Raw genomic sequence first — 18,436 nt, forward strand, 5'->3', positions numbered from 1 at the left:
CATTTCACGAAAGGTGTTTTTTATATCTGTTACAATTTACTATGATGGACATTGCCTGTAAAAGATATCTCCTTGAAACAACTTCAGAGAAGTTCACCTTTATGCATTTTGGCATTTATTTAAGATATTTCACAGACAGTGTTATTCAGAAACATAATTGAAGATCAAAACACAAATAAAACAAGCTGTTCAATTGCAGCACCTTTTGCTTTGCTTTTTGACTTTTAATTATTTCTTTTGGCAATTACTTCATCTATGTTATGCCAATTATGAAATAATCAATTACATTTTATTTCAAACAAACACTTAAAGTGCACAAAACTAAATAATTTTAACATAGTGGGCCAGATAACCCCTGCAAGAGTTTGTTTCTCAGAGCCCTTGCTTAGTGCCTCTGAGCCAAAAAAACTTTCTTCAACCTACGTAACTTAGGTAGAAACCTATGACTCAACTAAAAATTGAACAGACCTGAGAAACCACTGCTACTCTTGATGTAAATGCAGGTACAAACTTCAATATCAATGGATCTATGGCAACCTTAAAAGTGAAATTGACACATATTTAATAGCATACATACAGTCAAACTTTCACACTGACATCAATGGATCAATGGCAACCTTAACAGTGAAATAGACATAATATTCAATCGCATGCAAACAAACTTTCACAGTAACATCAGGATTGGTAACAACTTATAATAAGCCACAATTCAATTCTTGTTGATTGGATGTTTTAAACTTTTTAATGGGGAAGTCAAGATATTGATGTAGAAAAGGATTCTCATTAGGTGTGTGCAGGTATTTTAGTTGAGGGAATGGATGAAAAAGATGAATTGATAATCATTTTATTGGAAACTGCAATTGATCACACCAATTGAAGACATTGCTGGGTTTGACATTGTTCGATGTTCTCTCAGGCAACATGCTTCCATGCAAATCAACTTCTTTTTAAAGAGGTAGCCATTTAACAAAATTTCAATTTCCTAGTTACTCATATCTTACTTGATGAGGTCAAGGTAACATTCAATCCTATGGTGCAGTTTTACAGGTGAGGGTATTACTGAAAAGGATTGACTAATGTCAGCTACAGTCACAACAAAAATCCCTGTGTATGGGGTTGGATATTTTCTAAGCTGAACATTTCAAGCATACATTCAAGTGATTTCAAAATAATAGTAAATCATCTGCATATAAGATATTTTACCTGAAGTGGAATAGCTCTCAGTGTTCTAAGATCATACACCATGAGAAATCTGTCTATTGCTAAATGTCCCATTCTAACAAGAAAAAATTGAATAAGAAATTATCATAGGATTTTTTCTTACAGCAAGACAACCTAGAGTAACAATTTAAGTGTTAGAGTATATGAAATAACAGACATATATCACACCTAGAGCAGAACCCACAAGTAACCAAAAGGTTTCCTGATACGTCAAAATCTGACAGGGTTCCTGTGTGTGCTTCTAACACATACTCAGACTTCAGAGAGGAAGGATCCCTTAGCCGCACCTGTTAAACAAAGACAAAAAGTGTAAATTTTAAATCCTGATTTCTTATTTCTCACATGCAGTATCATCCTTGTACAAATTTAAAAGTATTTCTGACATTGCCATGAGTTTTCCTCACACCATAAAGTTTTATGTTCTCTTTAATATTTGCCCTATGATTAACTATATGAGTAAGGTTTAGAACAGACCTTGCCAGATGTATCACCACAACAGAGGTAACGATTAGACTGTTTCATCACAACAGTACCAGGATCAACTTCAATCTAATAAAAAAAAAGAGTATTGTCTTCAATAGGTAAGGAAAAGCATGCTAGTAACACTATTCTTTCAATCAAACAAATTTAAGAAAATCCATCAGATACTCAAAAAGTTTTTATCATGATGACACTGTGCAAAATGGCATATTTAACAGTGAAATGAATAAAAGCCTGTTCCAACTCATTACCGTTTTACTAATGACTCCTTTTCTCAAGTCAACATCTACCATCAATCCCTGGTGACCAGCAACCCATAAGTGTGTCTCATCTTTTTGAAACATACACTGCATGTCTGACAGATCAGACCCACTGCAGATATTTAAATACATTCAGATTAGAATAAAACAAGTCACAAATTTACTAAAAAATAAGAATGATGAATAACAAATAGAGGTTCTAAACCTATTTTGGCATCATACATGTACAGCAGTTGTGTCCCTCGGAAGGGAGTAAACAGATTAGTTTTGCTTTAGTGTTAAACATCATTGTTTTCAAAGGAAAGGGTCAGAGGTAACACACGTATTCAGCAGAAACCCAAGGGACCCTCATCAGTATCTACATAAAAATCAAAGTGCTCTGTGAGCAAACTCGTGAATTGACACATGATTTTTTAGATTATGTTTAATGTTATCTGGTTTAGGGAATTTTGTGGTTGATTGTCATATCTAGAGTACGAGCAGTAGTTCAGTGTTCGCTAATGTAGCAAAGAAACAAAGTAACGTTGGGATAAGAAGGCATTACAATTGAAATGATCATGCTATTACATTTGACAAGGTGGATGATGTCATGTGTTTTAAACGTCTATCATTTTTGTTTCTGGTTCAAAAGAAAAGGTTGGAAGTAAATGTGGGTGAAAAGTGAAATTTACTGTCTTTCGTTGTAAATATTAGAAAATCAAGGCAATACTGTCTTAATGAAAACATTAACGATTCCCTCTTTATCAAATGAGACAAACGGGGACGAGTTTTGAGTGATATAATTAAGCCAAGCCTGCCACCGTCATTTTGGATCTCCGCCTGGGTAGATTTAAGTCACGTGCTAGGCAACGTATAATCAATAACAAGATAGAATTTCATTTCAGGCCAAGTTATCAATTTCGTGGTGTGTAACTTTCGCATTTTAGTACGTTGTATGTATATGGAATCTTCAATTTGTCTTAAAAACTTAAAAGAAAATTTTTCTTTAAAAATTCACTGAAATCGGTAGCTAAAATTGTTTGTTTAGGTGTTATCTGATTTTCGTGTTCACTTGTTATTTCGTCAGTCGCCGGCATCTTCTGTTGCTTCACACAGGAAAAACACACGCGACGAAACGTAATGATCAATTTTGTCCTCAATCTCACGCTATAACAGAAAAAGCTTTTGATCATCTGTAAACTCCGAGCGCTTCGCAGTAAGTGATATTTTCAATGAATCTTGGGATTGTTTTCAAGTTCAAGGATTGTAAATTATAATTTTATGAAAAACGAAGGTTGTTCTGTTATTTCAGTGTGAATCCTTGCATGCCTGCCAGTCGCTGGCGCCGCTTGTTGAAACTTAAACGAAAAAAAAAACTCTTTTAAGATTATCATTGGCTTCTTTTTCACCCCACCACTATTCTTAGCAAAAAAGGTCACCATTTCGTCTGTTTATTGCTCGCCAAAAACTATAAAATGCACTCAAAAGCCTAAAATCTAAAAAAAGTTTACAGGAATCGACCAATCGAGCGAATTCCATTCCCCACATCGTATCTATAACTCGCTCTTGCGCATGCGCGCAATTCACGAGTTAAAAAGGAGAAATGAAAGCAAGAGGTAGACAGAACTGTATAAATTCCACATGCTATTCAAACTTCCACCAGCCAAGCCAGTTAAGTCTGACTTATTTAGTAATTAAACCCTCAAGTGTCCACATATTTCACATATATGAAGCTGTTGGTAACTGATCATAAGTAAATTTCCTTACAATTTTCTTGATAGCACAAAAATTCAAGGCCATTGACTCTCTCTGGCTCTCTTAATCAGTCTGCATTAATACAGTTATTTTCAATCACAAAGGTAGAATTCATTATTGCTCACCTCAGGTTAAAGATTCTGAGTCCAGAACGAGCGGAGAAGCATAATTTGTTACTAGACAGAGACAGTATCCCATGATCATTGACTAACATGTGACGGATTTCTCCATGATGAACTTTAAATGATGTGTACTTTTGAAGTTCTGGTCCAAAATAAGAGGTCAAGTAACCCTTCATGAAAAATAAGGTTTGAAATTAAGAGCTATGCTGAGTTAAACCACAATATTAACAATAGTTTTACAGGATATTTAAGACAATCAGGCCAATGGTCCCTATGTTTTTTATTTAGACTAGATGCAACTATGAAGATGCCTATAAGTTATCAAAATTCTGGAAAAAAAAAAGGAAAACTTTATAAATGAATGCTATTTGGCCACCTGCAATGACCATTGTCAGAATTGGAATAAAACCCATATCAGAATCTTTGCATACAGCCTTCCTTGCCTTCTGCAGTCATGAAGATGGCTAGCTGTGGTAAAACTAACTACAAATGGAACAAAGATGATGATGCTCAATTAATGTAAGTTTCTAGACTGAGTTTTACACTTTTTTGACAGCTGCCACAATACGTGGAATAAAACAATAACGTTAGAAAATTGATTTAAATAATAATCGACGCATCCCACAAAATCATTAATCTTAAAAACGACAAAAAATAGGCTCTTCTTTCAGGTATTATACATGGTTTTTATGGAGTTTTGACAGTTTCTAGATCACGGTTTTACTAAAAAGTATAATTGCTGGAAGCTAGCACTCATTATTTTTACCCATTCAAATCAGAGGTTTCCTCACCGACTGATTCCCCGTCCAAACCAGTTCTTCAAGAGAATCAAATAGGACGGATGTAATACCAGAATGGTCCCTTCCATTGTTAAAAACACTGCGAATTTCTTGATACTCCTCTCGAACTCCGCCATGATTGAGGTCCATCTTTATCAAAACAACAAATGGTCAGCGGCTATTCTACATGTGCAAGTAAAGCTATAGTGTAAGTGAAATCCAATCTCGAGTCGACCATTTGGCGACTATACCGCTGACAAAGAGCCAAAATGATCCTGGGCTCGAGCTTGGTGTAAATCACATTGCAGCAAAGACCCAACGAGCCCGCGGTGAATTCCCCATGTTCTAAACGAGTTGGGGATTGGGTCCGAATTGGGACCGCAAAGCATCTATGGATTGTTTGAAGGGACAGATTTTCCAAATCAATATGGCTGAAAGCGAGAGCAAAGCCAAACTAACTGTTAAACTAACTCAGGAAGATATTCCTGGGGCAAAACTTCCAAGGGATTCTGTTGAAAAATGTAGCGTTGTCCAGTTGAAGAGGTGGCTGCTTTGCAGAGGTGCAAAAACGACGGGAACAAAGAAAGCTTTAGTGTCGAGGTTCGTATCGAAGCTGGCAACTTTTAAACTAAGAACCTTTACACGCAATAAGTTATTTTTATTTATAACAACTTTATTTGTAATTATATGCCTTTTCAGAATTATTATTAAAATTTCCTAAGAGTAAAAATTTAATATAATCGAAATTTTCGAATTTAATAAAGTCCTCTCGTACTTATGAGTGCTCTAATTTTGACTTATAGAGTACACGACTACATCAAGCATGGATTTGATGTTAAATACTTGCGTGATCCGGATGGCGGCGTCAATTTGTTACGGAAAAAAGCTCAACTTGGCGTACTTGAGAATCAAGAGCCTGAAGTAAAGGATTCATTCCCAAAAGAAGGATTCCAACCAGATATAAAGGCACTACCAAAAATATCATTTGGAACTGTGTGGAGATTTATGATCGAAGGTGTAGAATGTAAAAAGCAGCTCTCCACTGCTAAGCCACTTGTTAAAGGATTCAACTTTTTTAAATCTGGTCATGTCCTGTACATAGGCCACCTACAACAAAATGGCAAGCACTACATCAAAAGCCAAGTTCTCCCATCTATGAAAAAGGACAAAGTTTATACATGCTACTTAGTTATTAGTTCACTTGGAAAGATGCTAAGAGCCCACTGCAAATGCCCTGCTGGCATAGATGGGAGATGTAACCATGTTGCATCAACACTTTTTGCTTTAGAAAACTATTGTAAAGTAAGGGAAAAACTGGATGAGTCTGATGAGTCATGCACCTCCAAACCATGCAAGTGGAATGTGCCACGAAAGAGAAAAGGTGCAATACAGCCCATAAATGAGATGACTTTTGTGAAGCACGACTACACGAAAGAGAAGAAGATACGTAAGCTTCATCACTCTCCAGTAAATGCAAACCAAAATGCTTGTCGCGATGAAAACAAGTCAAGGTTTTTTGAAATGATGAAGGAGTACCAGAGGGTATCAGGAAACACTGTAGCTTGGACACATATACTGCCTCAGGAAGTAAAGAAACTTCAGGATGTAAAGGATTCTCTGCTTTCACCAGTCAAATGTCATCCCGTGTCAGCAAAAGAGCTAAAAGAAAAGTTTGAAAAAGCAAAGAGAAATCTTATGGTTGATGATTTACAAAGGCAAGATATTGAGGAACAAACTAGAGGTCAATCAAACACTGAATTATGGCATCGCCACAGACAACCAAGGATTACTGCCACAAAATGTTACCGTGTAGCTGTACAGAGAGAAAGTACGTCCCCTACTAAGATAATTAAAGATATACTTGGTTACAACAAGGCCTATCAAAGTAAGTCAATGGAGGAAGGACTGAAAATGGAAGACCAGATTATCAATGATTACAAGCTTCTCAAGCAAAGTCAAGGAGATGAAGGCATAACAGTCTCAAAATGTGGGTTTTTTGTTTCAAAAGAACATGGTTACCTTGGTGCTAGCCCCGATGGCCTTGTACATGATCCATCAGCCTCTGATTCAGAGGGACTTATAGAAGTTAAGTATGTCCAGACATCAAAGGATGAAACACTAGAAAAGGCATTGTTACGCAAGAGCATTTGCAAAAAGAACAGTAATGCATTGAGATTAAATGACAAACACAAATACTTCTACCAAGTCCATCAGCAAATGTTTGTTACTGGAAGAAAGTGGACAGATTTTGTTGTAAAGGGTTCAGGCTGTGATTCACTGTTTTGTGAAAGAGTACATTTTTCAATAGACCGCTGGAAGTCTATTTTGCCCAAGCTAGAATCCTTTTTTAATGACTGGATTGTTCCAGAACTTGTGTATCCTAGAGTCGAGTATGGAATTCCTAAATTGAATGCTCGTTCAGTTTAAAACAGTCAAAATCAATGTGTTCATTTCAGTAAAAGTGTGTAATTTAAGAAAACTATACAATGAAATAGGCAAATCAAAATTTAATGGGAATTAGTGGTTTGCCCAAATTATGTTGCACACTTTTTAGTACTATCAGAGTGTAAACAATATATTTGTGAAGGTAGAATGGTTTTCAAAAGCCTGTGAAACACGTACTAAGTTTTGTACATGTTTAGTGCTTTTCTGCTTAAATGCTTTTGTTTCTATTGTTTAATACTGGCACTATTAGAAAGTAAATAGTATTAATTGTTTCACAGGTTTTTTAAAAACCACCCTATAGGTATTTGCTATAGCTAAGATTAGATAAACTTTGTCTTGAAAGAAACAGCGATCTGTTTTGTCTATACACATTAACTCAGTATTTTTATACATTGTACACAGTTATGTTCATATTTGACTGAGTAAAATATTTACTAACTACATGTGTAGTGTGCTTGGATTATTGTAATGACTTATAACCAGTCTGGTTACAGTCCAGTGGTATGATGGCAATATCATAATACATTATCAAACACTAGTTTATCAATGCTATTTTAATGCAAGGCAATAAAACATAAATCCATACCATTGTTAAGTATTAAAATGTTGCTTTATATTCACATAAATTTTAATTAATCAAAGGAGGGTAAAAATTAGAAAGTCCAGCCACTACAAATAACATATCAGATGCTATGGGGGCAAGAGTAATTGGAATTCGGTGGTCAAAGATGTGCCAATTCTTTATTCTCTCCATCAATCGCTCAACATGTACTCTCAAACTGGCAACAATCTTGTTGTGGTTGGTTTCTTCTTTTGAGAATTGTGTATCTTTAACCAAAAATGCTGGTCTAATCAGTTCTGCTCCCACAGAAGCAAGCTCATCAGTGCAGTTGAACCCTTTGTCTGCCATAACTTGATCATAAGGTTGTAACTTGTCCAACAGTCCACTTTGAGCTGTTATTTCCTTGTCAGAAGTTGAACCAGGAAATAGCTCACTGACAAAACATAAAGCACCACTGGGTGTTATACCAAGCAAGGCTTTCATCGTCGTTCTAGACTTGTATGACGAGTAGCAAGCAGATTGAGAATTAAGTGCTGAAGGTTTCTCCATCTCAAACTCTGTACAGTCCACAATAATGACACAGTCTGGATAGAAGGATTTGAAAATGTCAGGCATGTAAAGTTTGAGAACTTCCCTGGGTGGAATAGTAATAAGTGGCTCAAACTGTCCCCTCAGAAATCTCGTCCAGGCCCTTGAAACTTTGGATACAAGGGGTCTTGAGACACTAAACCGATGAGCAAGGTCCTTTTCCAGCAATCCAAGCCTTAATCTCACTAGTGTCAAAGTAAACTCTTGGAACTTGGTTAAACATCGAGGTCTGCCACACTGAATTCCTGGGTGCGTTCGTTCATGTTCATATTCAATATGCTCTGCTGCATCTTTAACCATGTCGAAACATATCAGCAGTGCATTATAGTCTGGTAAACCAGTATAAAAGGCAATGTCTTCAGCATTGTCTTTATATTTCTCAATATCGAAACGAAAGTTTTCAAGAGAGTGTCTTAGTCTTTTTGTTTCTTGCTCGAGTTTTAAGTTTGCCTCGAGTAGGTTTGCATTTTCTTCACTCAACTTGGCATTTTTCTCCAGCAGCTGATTCTTTTCATTTGTCAATTCACTGATGTCCTTTTTAAGCTTTTGCAACTCCTTTAACATTGTTTCGATTTCCAATCCTGTGAGAGATGTTTGTGTCTCACGATTGTTCTCATGTTCGACTGTCACTGATGCTTGTGCCATGTCTTTCTTTTCCTCCCTCTTCTTCTTTTTTGCTTCCTGAATTGCCAGATTTTCTTCGAAGCTGATGACTCTTTTTAGCTGTCGTCTAGTGCTTTCTGCCTTTTTCCAAGGAAATATAGTCGGCAGATGAGCTCGACTGAGTTTCTCGCCACCTTCGAAATGGTCTGAGCAAATTCGAGTATTTGTGGAGTCCAATTTTAGCGAATCATTCTTCAAAATGACTTTGTATTGCTTTCTGGTAAACTCATCTTTCGGTAATCTGTAGAAATGCAGATGTGAAGCGTTCCTAAAGCTGTTTGTGCAGCCAGGAACGCAACAATTATAGTGAGGCATTTCAGAATTACTTTGTAAATATGACTCGTCTGTCCCTTCAATCAATCCATAGATGCTTTGCGGTCCCAACTCGAACCCAATCCCTGACTCGTTTAGAACATGGGGAATAGGACACGAGGTAAACAGAACGAGCCGAACTAGTACAATAACTGGTTGATCATGAATTATTTTACACATGTCCGTACACCCAAGCTGATAATCTAGCGATCTTTGTGGTGAGTTGATTATAAAATTCTCAATAGAATGTGAGATACAAAATTGTAAACTGTCTGAGAAACAATCTCAGGCAAGGATGCCATGGCTAAATCTGTGTCCGTTCTACCTCTCTAGCTGTTCATTTGTGTCTTAAGGATTCAGGTTGGCTGATCTTCGCGATATCACATAGTCCATTGTCGTCAGAAATTCGCAAATTTGTCTCAAATAAGTCTGCTTACACAGTAACTCACACTCAAATAGTTCGGGCGAGTTAACGTTCATTAAGTTGGATGTTTCTCGATCTTATTGTTATTCGAGTCATTTGAATTGGGCTGGTACTTTTATAAGAAATCTTACGCGGTACATCCAATCCAGCAGGAAACAGACGTTTGCGCCCTGCAGTGACAGTCGGAGAACCTTCTAATACCTCCCCCCCTGATAAGTTTGTTATGGATGTGGGCCTTCTTCCTAGAGATCCGTACGTTTAACATTAGGCCAAACCAAAAACAGTAGGAGGTTTGCTTGGGCTATCTCTGGCAAATTAACCCTTTAACTTCCATGAGTGACCAGGACAGAAGTTCTCCTTACAAAATCAACACAGTATCAACCAGATAAGTGATGAGAATAAAGAAAAATATTAATTTGGGGATAATTAGTTGATCTAGTACTAAATTTTCTGAACTAACATCATAAGAATTGTATGGTTGACAGTAAGGAGAATCACAAATTTGATCAGGGAGTTAAACAATTAAACAAAACTTGAGAAGGAAAGCCACATGAAATTGTTGCATACGCACTCTCTTTGTTATGACTTTTATAAGTTTTTTTTTTCTGAGTCCTTCAACAACTTCTTTCATTTTAGAATAGATTGATCATACACTCAGAGAACCAAAAGCATGACAGTAGAGTTAGCCATACCAGGGCAAGTCAACTTGGATGCTCCAAGATGGGATCAGTCCACTTTTTGGGGACGTTTCAAGCATTTTTTTGCAATTACAGACTGGAGGAAAGCTCTGTATAGCAATTCACAGCTAGATAAAGCAAAGGAAACTGTGGAAGATTACAGGTACACGTATGTCAAAATTTTAGCAAATAAGATATCTAGGGAGTTATTTTCAATGACTGTTAAATTTTGAATGGTATTTGCACAGCATAGCCAAAAGACCTGGCAGTTTTATACCTCTAACCCAGTTTGATTGAGATATGTTTTCTGTGCTAGGGACTGGCAACATATGACTTGATCATCAAATTTTATATATAGATGAGGGATAAATTATTTATGAACTCAAAATTAATTGCTTTGACCCTTTAAATCTAGTTTTAGAAAAAGTAACAAACAAATAAATTACCATACATGTATTTATTACCAGTATGACTTAATTGACTCATGCTTGATGTTTACAAATAACTTATAGACAAGGTAAGACAAACAAAGTATCTGTTGAAGAGCTGTGGTATGCAAAACATTTGGTGGACTCTGCATTCCATCCAGATACTGGTGAGCGAATGAATTTCATGGGTCGTATGTCCTTCCAGGTACCTGGTGGAATGGCAATAACAGGGGCCATGTTGCAGTGGTACAGGTCAGTAAAATTCTTTTAGTCATGTAGGAGGCCATCACATTCAAATCTGCACCATCATTACCTCTCTATCCCCCCCTCCATCACACAAGAGAAGCCTCTGGAATGACAAACCTGCTTTTGCCATGCCCTATCCATATACTCAGAATAGGTTCTTGCCATACCCTCATCTTTACCTGCAAGTCCAAACTTCAATAGAACTTTTTGAGCAGAAACATTTTACATAAAAAAAAGAAAACTGTTTGAGGTCCTTTTACATTATTATTGAAATTTATGATTTTTGACAGGACTGTCCCTGCTGTTGTGTTCTGGCAGTGGATCAATCAATCATTCAATGCCTTAGTAAACTACACAAATAGGAATGCTAAATCAACAGTCACAGGAAAGTAAGTGGATGTGTTAATTGGTAAATAATGACATCCTATTTATCAAGCTCAGTATCAATACATGTATTATTCACTCTCCATGTTCTCTATACATTTCCTTTGGTCCTGGCAAGGAGAATTTCAAAGCCTTTTAAGGTGTTAATCATTTCCTTCACTCTTGTGATCTTGATTAAAAAAATTCAGCTGTATTATTGTAAGGGGAATTTTGATGCTGGTCACTCTAAAGGTTTAATTAAAAGGTTAAAAATTTCATTCTGAGGTTCTGTGGCTCATTGTTTTTCATTTGTTCCTTGTGGTGATTTAAATTTATTTGGATAGTGTACCTTTCAGATTAGTTTATTTGGATTTGTTTCTCACAGTCTGAGATAATTAAATGTATAGCTGTTTGCAGAAAGGCTGTCAGAAAAAAAGTGCATAAGACAAATTGTGAAAGGTAATCTGGGTTTCCAGTAATCAATGAATATTAATATGTGGAACAAGTAAATATGGACAAAGGGATTAATGAATATAATATATAACAGGGGATATATAACTACATGCACGTGAATAGGAGAGGAACAAAACAATGGAATAGTATGCTGTAAACATTTTTTCTTTAGGTCACTTCAAATTCGTTCATGTTGAGTTTACATTGTTTTTGTCATTGTTAGGGTCAGTTCATTCTTCTTTTTGTTTTCATCAAGTTTAGAATAATTTGAAAGTCAGTCTTGTGAACGCAATAAATTTATCAAAAACTGCTGTGTCCAGGCCTCTTCCTTATGGTGATGTTTCCTCAAATTTTCCCAAAACCCTGAGGTCATGCAAGGAAACAAGACCTGAAAACTACCCACAGTACTTTTTGGGGTTGTCCCATGCACTTTTGTTTTTCTGACAACCTTTTTGCAAACGGCTGTAAAGACAATATACAAACTCTACCAGTAGTTTGATGGGTTTTTATTCATCAATTTGAATTAATAAACTTGTCCACTAGTCCTTTAAAAAGCTTTTCTGCTTTTAAAGACAGATTGGTATTGCCTATGTATCAGCAACATCAAGTGCTGTGGCTGTATCTGTAGGACTCAATTCTCTTGTAAAGGTAAGGGAAATGAAATGCAACATTTAACTTAATAGTCAATATTCTAGTGAGAAATTATAATGATACCGCTTTGACCACTGATTGATTGAAACCAATTTATTGATTGACTGGATATGTTTTAGAAACAGTCCAGGTATTTTCTTTAGCCTTCTAGTTCACTAAGAAAAGAAAACTGGACTATCATAATTATTCATTTCCATAATGTTTGTTGTGTAGCCTATCACATGAGTTACAAATCAGATCTATAAATCATACTGGATACTGTCTATTTACTGTACTTGTTTCAAATACCATTTTGTCTCCTGTGGTAGATAATTGACCTGCTTACCACTTACAAATCACCATAATTGCTATTTTCATTAAACTCATACAGTTACTGCTTATTATTTATTGGTCACCAAAGAGACTAAATGTAAATATTTAGATGATATTTTCAGTCATTGCTGACTAATACATACTGGTTGTTATCCAGTCAGCCCCTCCTCTCCTTGCCCGATGGGTTCCCTTCACAGCAGTTGCTGCTGCCAATTGTGTAAACATTCCTCTAACAAGGCAAAGGTAAGCAACAACCAAGTCATGTAAGGAAGTCTTTAAAACAGTTAATAGCTAATATATACCATGGTAAAAAGTTATCTTGAGGATGGTGCCAGCCTGTCAAATATGAAACTCAAATGCTCAAATTCTCCAGGGTAGGTTTGTGGCTGTGCTGTAGAAACATCTGGTCCACTCTTCGTACAACTTGCAGTTGCAGGTTTTTCATTAATAAGGGACATTCCATATTTTCAGTGTAGTTCAATTAGAAAAAAACAATAGTGTTATTTTGATTGATAGATTGATAAGTAATTGTATTACACAATGTAAGTGTGCCAGAATGTCCAAATTTTCTGCTCCATCATATCTCAATTTTATTTGCAGAGAAATTTTAGATGGTATTTTAGTATTTGATGAAAACAACAACCCAATAGGAAAGTCAAAGAAGGCTGCCGTGAAAGGAATAACACAAGTTGTCATCTCCAGAATTACAATGGCTGCACCTGGAATGAGTGAGTTTCATTTGTGTTATTTTCAGTCAATGTGACAAACATTGATTTATGATTTTATTCAGGAGAATCTCTATGTCAGTTAAAGGGTAAGCCCATATATACCCTTCAACCATGAGCTTGTAAGTTTTCTCAGAGTCTCATATATGCTGGAATGAAATGATGAGAAATTTCTCATTGAGCCTAATTTCCTCAAAAAAGCCCTATAAAGCCTGGAAATTTGTTGAAAGTTTCTGGATAAATAGAACAATACTGTATACCTTTGTTCTTGATGTGTGGCATAAATTTCTGCACAGAAAATATTTTTTTTGAGATATTCTGCCTTTATGAGATATTCTGATCAATGTAATGCTCAACAAGCTATTACAAATAAATGCACTTCTGAACCATCTTAACCAGAAACTAATTTTAAATATCAAGTAATATTACTCACCACTTGTTTTTTCTGTTTTGTTTCTTTTTTTACATGTATATTTTAATTATTAAGTTATTATACCAGTGCTGATGGAAAAAATTGAAAAATACCACTTTATGCAGGTTTGTGAATTAATTTTTTAACTCCATTGAAATTATCAATGTCTCCAATGATTATAAGATTGCTATTTAATACCTGGTTGCTAAGGAACCTTAACTTAATCTGGTGCTGAATAAACTCTGACAATTCATCAAGGATACAATTTGAGGGCAGGAGATTGATAATTTACAAAGGCTCCTCATAATTCAAAAATGTTGTGCCAGAGTAATTTTAAATGCAGGCACTGAAAGATCAGTCGGCCTTTTTAAGAGATTAGGTTGGATTCCCATTAGTGACATAATAGAGCAAAGGAAATCGTGTATTATGCATAACATTATCCATGAGAAATGTCTTGATTAATTTAATCATTATATTTGCTATGTTAAAAAGAGACATCCTTACACAACTCAGGTGTCAACTGATATGGACTTATCCACACCTTTCTTTATCACTATGACCGGCAAATGTTCATTCCTTGCAAGTGGCACTAGATTATGGAACAACCTAGACAGTGCCACTAGGGGTCTCACTTCCCTTTGTAAATTTAAAAATCAACTATATAAGAAATATATAGATCGGAACTCCAGAGTTGACAATTTTACTATAAGCAGAAATTTTTAATTAATTTTTAATTTTTAACTGTATTTTTACTTCATATTTTTGCTATTTGAATTTGAAGTTTTAGTGGACCACAATGAGAACTACTGGTTCTACCTGTAATTGTGTTATCCAAATAAGTCATTATTATTATTATTATTATTATTATTATTATTATTATTATTATTATTATTATTATTATTATTAAAAGTAAAGGGAGGAAATCTTTCCCCCTTGCCCATCCTTTGTAACTCTCTCCCAGATTGCTGCTAATTTTCTCTCTTGACTCCACGGTCTAAGGTTTTAGTGTCTAGTATGAAATAGAGGTGGATAGAGAGTCTTGTATATCCATATTATCTTCTAGTTTGGTAATTATGTTTTATTGCAAGCTAATTTACAGTAGCGTTCCAGATTTCTAGGTTTTCTTTGTTTGTCTCCCCATTAGAACTTGCTCATTAGCCATGTTCTTTAGGCTAGGAGGTTCCTCTTTTTTTTTTGGCAATAGTATTCAATCATTGCTTCCTCTTACAGAATTGCCCCTTGTATGGGAATTTGGGATTTTTCTTAGAAGATAAAACTATCACCATCAAACCACAATGCCTTATCAACATTCCAATACTTTGCTCTTAAGAGACGTATACACCGGTTTGTTTGTTTGTTTTTTTTTTATGACTTGTACACCATTTGAAAGTAGAAAAGAATGATGACACTAACAGGGTATGAAGTTTCTTTTAAAGCTATCAGATCTGAAATCAGATTTAACACTAACCCCGGGTTATCTTAACCCAGTTATGAACAACAGGGCCCTGGCCTTTTGCCTGTTACTTAAAAAAAGTCTCACTTGATCCTCTTTCAATCTCTTGGTGACCTGCTTAGGCACTTAGAAGCTATATGAAAGACATTCAGAACTCAAATATTGACTATTTTTTGCTGTAATCAATGGAGAGCATGTGAGCATGTGCCTGTGAACTGCATATGTGGTTTGCATGTGTGGCTAGGTTACTGACTCAGAGTTGTTTTCAGAATATCAACATCCTAAGTTGAATTATAAGCACACTTGTAGACAATTTACAAATGGGTAACATGGTAAGAATTAAGGTAATTATTATTAATAATTATACTATTAATTTTCTTAACCCTTTCACTCCCAAGATCTAATTAGTAATTCTCCTTACTATCTGCCATACAATTCTCATGATGTTAGTTCAGAAAATTTGGTATTGGATCAACTAATAATCCCATAATTGATATTCTTCTCTATTCTCATCACCTGCCTGCTTGATATTGTATTGATATTGTAAGGAGAAATTCTGTCTTGGTCACTTGTGGGAGTGAAAGGGTTAAGGGGTGGAAATGAAAATTTAACATGTGGTTTCTGGAGCATTGTGTTCTGTTGACAGAGCCTGCTCCTACTTATCTGTTCATATGTGGTACTGATTAGAACTGCATGAAGATCTGATGAATTAAATTCCTAAGGTTTTTCAGAAATATTCTACTCTTCAAAGGGATGCGTGAAAAAATTTTGTTTGAAGTGCTGATAAAAATTTGAGTTTCATTTTAGCTTTCTGTTCTGAATTTTTCTTGTTTAACAGCGTATCAAGCCTATGCATGGTCCTATTCAGATGTTGCTGTGTGGTGTGAGGTGATCAATCTTTCTATAGATCATTTCAGATTGTTTCTAATCTGAAGTGATACTGTGATTTATTTTTTAACTCAGTAGTACACTTCAAAACTGTTTTCACTACTAAATTATTTTAGACAAAGCTTTCTTTTGGATGGGTCACAAAGAATTCTCTAATCAGTGCCCCATGGGCTTATCACAGCAATGATTTTACAAAGTAAATTAATGTTATGACAGCTGCAGAAGAGGAATACAGGAGATTCTGCAGTTTATTTTAAGTCTTGTTGGGTCACACCTCACCTTTCTAGGCTTTTATCGTCAATTAATCTTATCTCACCAAAAGCTCTCTCTGTCAATACTGAGAAAAAAACAGATTGCTTGTAGTCTCAATATTTACAAGTGTGAAAAGCCAATGGGCAAATCATGACATTGAAATAGCATAATTGAAGAATGGAACACATTGGAAAACATTGGCTCTTTTCATCAGAATGTAGTTAGAATCCATGCTAATTTCTTTTTCTAGGATTTTCATGTTTCACATGGAGTTATTGGGTTCTTACAGAAACTTGAATTCTTGAGAAAAGTTTGGAAGTTGAGTAAAAGTATCAAAAAAAGTATAAAAAAAAGAGATTTCAATAAGTCTTAAGAAGTAAAAAGAATCTGTTAGGTGTGTTTCTTAGCTGCTTAATCTCTGTACCACGGTCTTTAAAGTACCACCCTGGATTATTCAATGCAAACCTTTTCTTTAATTCACTTTAAATGGATTAATTAAATTCATGTTTCTACATTTTTCAGTTTGTGCTTCATGGTACCAGCTGCCTGTTCACTATTCCCACAGAGGTGGTAAGTATACAAACATGACATCATAGCCACATGTAATTGTTAGGTCCACATTAATGTTTAACATCGCACTGGAAATAGAGGTGTTAAGAAAGTCTAATTTGATGTACTGTAGAACTATTGTCAGTCAGGTATTAATGGTGTATGTGGAAAGCATGCCATTTTTATGGTATGTTTATGTGAGGTTTTCCTCTTTTGTCATATAGAATACTGGTGCACTTGTATTTTATGTGGTCTATTCTTGTAAATTATCTTTAATTTTCAAATTCTCTTTAATTCTTGTCTTAGTTCCATGCCAGTAGAAAAGCTAGAAGTGGAGTTGCAGGAGGTGATAAGGAAGCGTGAAGGACCAGCTATAAAAACAGTCTTCTTCAACAAGGGACTTTAATTTTTCAATGTTTTCCTAGAGCTGCCTGAAATAAGAAATGTTATTCCAATGCAATTATTAATAAATAAACACTAGTCCAACTTATAGTTCTTAGGGTCATTCAAATATCTTATTATTTCTGGCAAAATGACTGGCACTAACAATTTCTTTAAGTGGCAAATTACATTATGGTGGGGGCTGCTATTGTGTTGTCAAAGCTGTAACAAAATGATAGGGTCTGGTGGCAAAAGTGAGTGGTGGGTCAATGTAATATTATTGTATTTTTATATGAAGTAGATTTACCTATTAAACCCTTTACATCCTAACATCAGTATACACATTCTCCATTCAGTTCTCCATACATTTGATGAGGTACTAATAAGGAGAATTGGATTAAAAGTCAAGAGCTTCTTTAGTTGGTGATCCTTCCCTTTCTTCTCGTGACATTAATGTATGATTCAGGGGTTATAATGTAAGGAGAAATTAGATGCCAGTCACTATGAGGGGTCAAAGTTTTCAGTTTTTGGCAGAGACTTATGACAACAATTTCATTCATCCATATCAGCCCACTATTTAAAAATCTATGTATCTAAAATAGCTTCTTCTTTACTTACCATCAAACCATGCAACCTTCTAAGTTCTTTTCTTCAAATAATTTTGGCATGTTTCATGTATTATATGATTTTTGACCAACATGATGACTACAAATGGTGTTTCATTGTGTTGGAATAAACTGTAAGAAATGGATTTGTCCCATTTTCTTGTACTTGCTTGAGTGCTGAGAGAAGTGGTGTTGTAGTGCATAATTACCCAGTGGCCAAAAACACCTGATTTTTAAAGCCATATCCAGAGCTAAGGAAAGATGTGTCATCGGATAGTACTCTCCCAAACCCTCTCTTTGCTCTAATGTGGGATACTGTACCTTTGACAAAGGTGTCAAAATGATGAGAGGACATAGTACACTGGCATTTTATCAAGGAAGAGAAGAAATACTCAGTCCTCTCATACATCCAGTGGCTGGATGTTTGTCAGCAGTTATACGTTTCTTTACT

The 18,436-nt window shown here is 35.5% G+C and overlaps 4 protein-coding genes across 12 annotated transcripts in view; 2 read left to right on the forward strand and 2 right to left on the reverse strand.

Annotated features, from left to right (window-relative positions):
* LOC113669667 (PAN2-PAN3 deadenylation complex catalytic subunit PAN2) overlaps window positions 1-4,839 on the reverse strand; it is an 18,600-nt gene extending 13,761 nt beyond the window's left edge. Inside the window, exons 1-7 of one of the 3 annotated variants that reach the window (XM_027185738.2) lie at window positions 4,609-4,839; window positions 3,821-3,987; window positions 1,953-2,073; window positions 1,696-1,770; window positions 1,390-1,508; window positions 1,204-1,276; window positions 469-537 (exon numbers count right to left, since the gene is read on the reverse strand). In XM_027185738.2, the coding sequence (XP_027041539.2) occupies window positions 469-537; window positions 1,204-1,276; window positions 1,390-1,508; window positions 1,696-1,770; window positions 1,953-2,073; window positions 3,821-3,987; window positions 4,609-4,746 (762 nt within the window). In that variant the 5' untranslated portion in view covers window positions 4,747-4,839. Of the gene's footprint in view, window positions 1-468; window positions 538-1,203; window positions 1,277-1,389; window positions 1,509-1,695; window positions 1,771-1,952; window positions 2,074-3,820; window positions 3,988-4,583 lie in introns of all 3 variants that reach the window. The other 2 variants (XM_089195221.1, XM_027185739.2) reach the window with 2 other exon arrangements.
* Window positions 4,275-18,131, forward strand: LOC113669666 (sideroflexin-2). 7 transcript variants are annotated; one of them, XM_089195226.1, is made up of 12 exons: window positions 9,279-9,384; window positions 9,743-9,842; window positions 10,227-10,430; window positions 10,780-10,947; window positions 11,232-11,330; window positions 12,330-12,405; window positions 12,878-12,963; window positions 13,321-13,448; window positions 13,933-13,982; window positions 16,149-16,198; window positions 16,973-17,020; window positions 17,306-18,131. In XM_089195226.1, exons 3-12 carry the CDS (start codon window positions 10,261-10,263, stop codon window positions 17,403-17,405), a joined length of 975 nt encoding a protein of 324 aa, XP_089051352.1. In that variant the 5' UTR covers window positions 9,279-9,384; window positions 9,743-9,842; window positions 10,227-10,260; the 3' UTR covers window positions 17,406-18,131. The 7 variants fall into 7 exon arrangements, 5 of the variants coding, with proteins under 5 accessions (XP_089051353.1, XP_089051350.1, XP_089051351.1 ...); XM_089195228.1 differs by having other exon boundaries at window positions 10,232-10,430; XM_089195227.1 differs by lacking the exons at window positions 9,279-9,384; window positions 9,743-9,842 and adding an exon at window positions 4,275-4,336.
* On the forward strand, window positions 4,949-7,482 carry LOC149050462 (uncharacterized). Its single transcript, XM_089195222.1, has 2 exons — window positions 4,949-5,196; window positions 5,400-7,482. Exons 1-2 carry the CDS (start codon window positions 4,988-4,990, stop codon window positions 7,021-7,023), a joined length of 1,833 nt encoding a protein of 610 aa, XP_089051348.1. The 5' UTR covers window positions 4,949-4,987; the 3' UTR covers window positions 7,024-7,482.
* Window positions 7,084-9,189, reverse strand: LOC149050463 (uncharacterized). The gene has a single exon (XM_089195223.1). The coding sequence runs from the start codon at window positions 9,167-9,169 to the stop codon at window positions 7,670-7,672; it is 1,500 nt and encodes a 499-aa protein (XP_089051349.1). The 5' UTR covers window positions 9,170-9,189; the 3' UTR covers window positions 7,084-7,669.
* Window positions 18,132-18,436: the final 305 nt, after the last annotated feature.

Source organism: Pocillopora damicornis, chromosome 2 (genome assembly GCF_964200805.1).
Source record: "Pocillopora damicornis chromosome 2, jaPocDami1.2, whole genome shotgun sequence".
Lineage (NCBI taxonomy): Eukaryota > Metazoa > Cnidaria > Anthozoa > Scleractinia > Pocilloporidae > Pocillopora > Pocillopora damicornis.

Coding starts and splice junctions, on each gene's coding strand:
- LOC113669666 (XM_089195227.1), top strand. CDS start 10,261: ATGACAGTAGAGTTAGCCATACCAGGGCAAGTCAACTTGGATGCTCCA. Junction 12,406..12,877: donor GACTCAATTCTCTTGTAAAG/GTAAGGGAAATG, acceptor GTTGTTATCCAG/TCAGCCCCTCCTCTCCTTGC. Junction 13,983..16,148: donor AAAAATACCACTTTATGCAG/GTTTGTGAATTA, acceptor CTTGTTTAACAG/CGTATCAAGCCTATGCATGG.
- LOC149050462 (XM_089195222.1), top strand. CDS start 4,988: ATGGATTGTTTGAAGGGACAGATTTTCCAAATCAATATGGCTGAAAGC. Junction 5,197..5,399: donor AAGAAAGCTTTAGTGTCGAG/GTTCGTATCGAA, acceptor TTTGACTTATAG/AGTACACGACTACATCAAGC.
- LOC149050463 (XM_089195223.1), bottom strand. CDS start 9,169: ATGCCTCACTATAATTGTTGCGTTCCTGGCTGCACAAACAGCTTTAGG.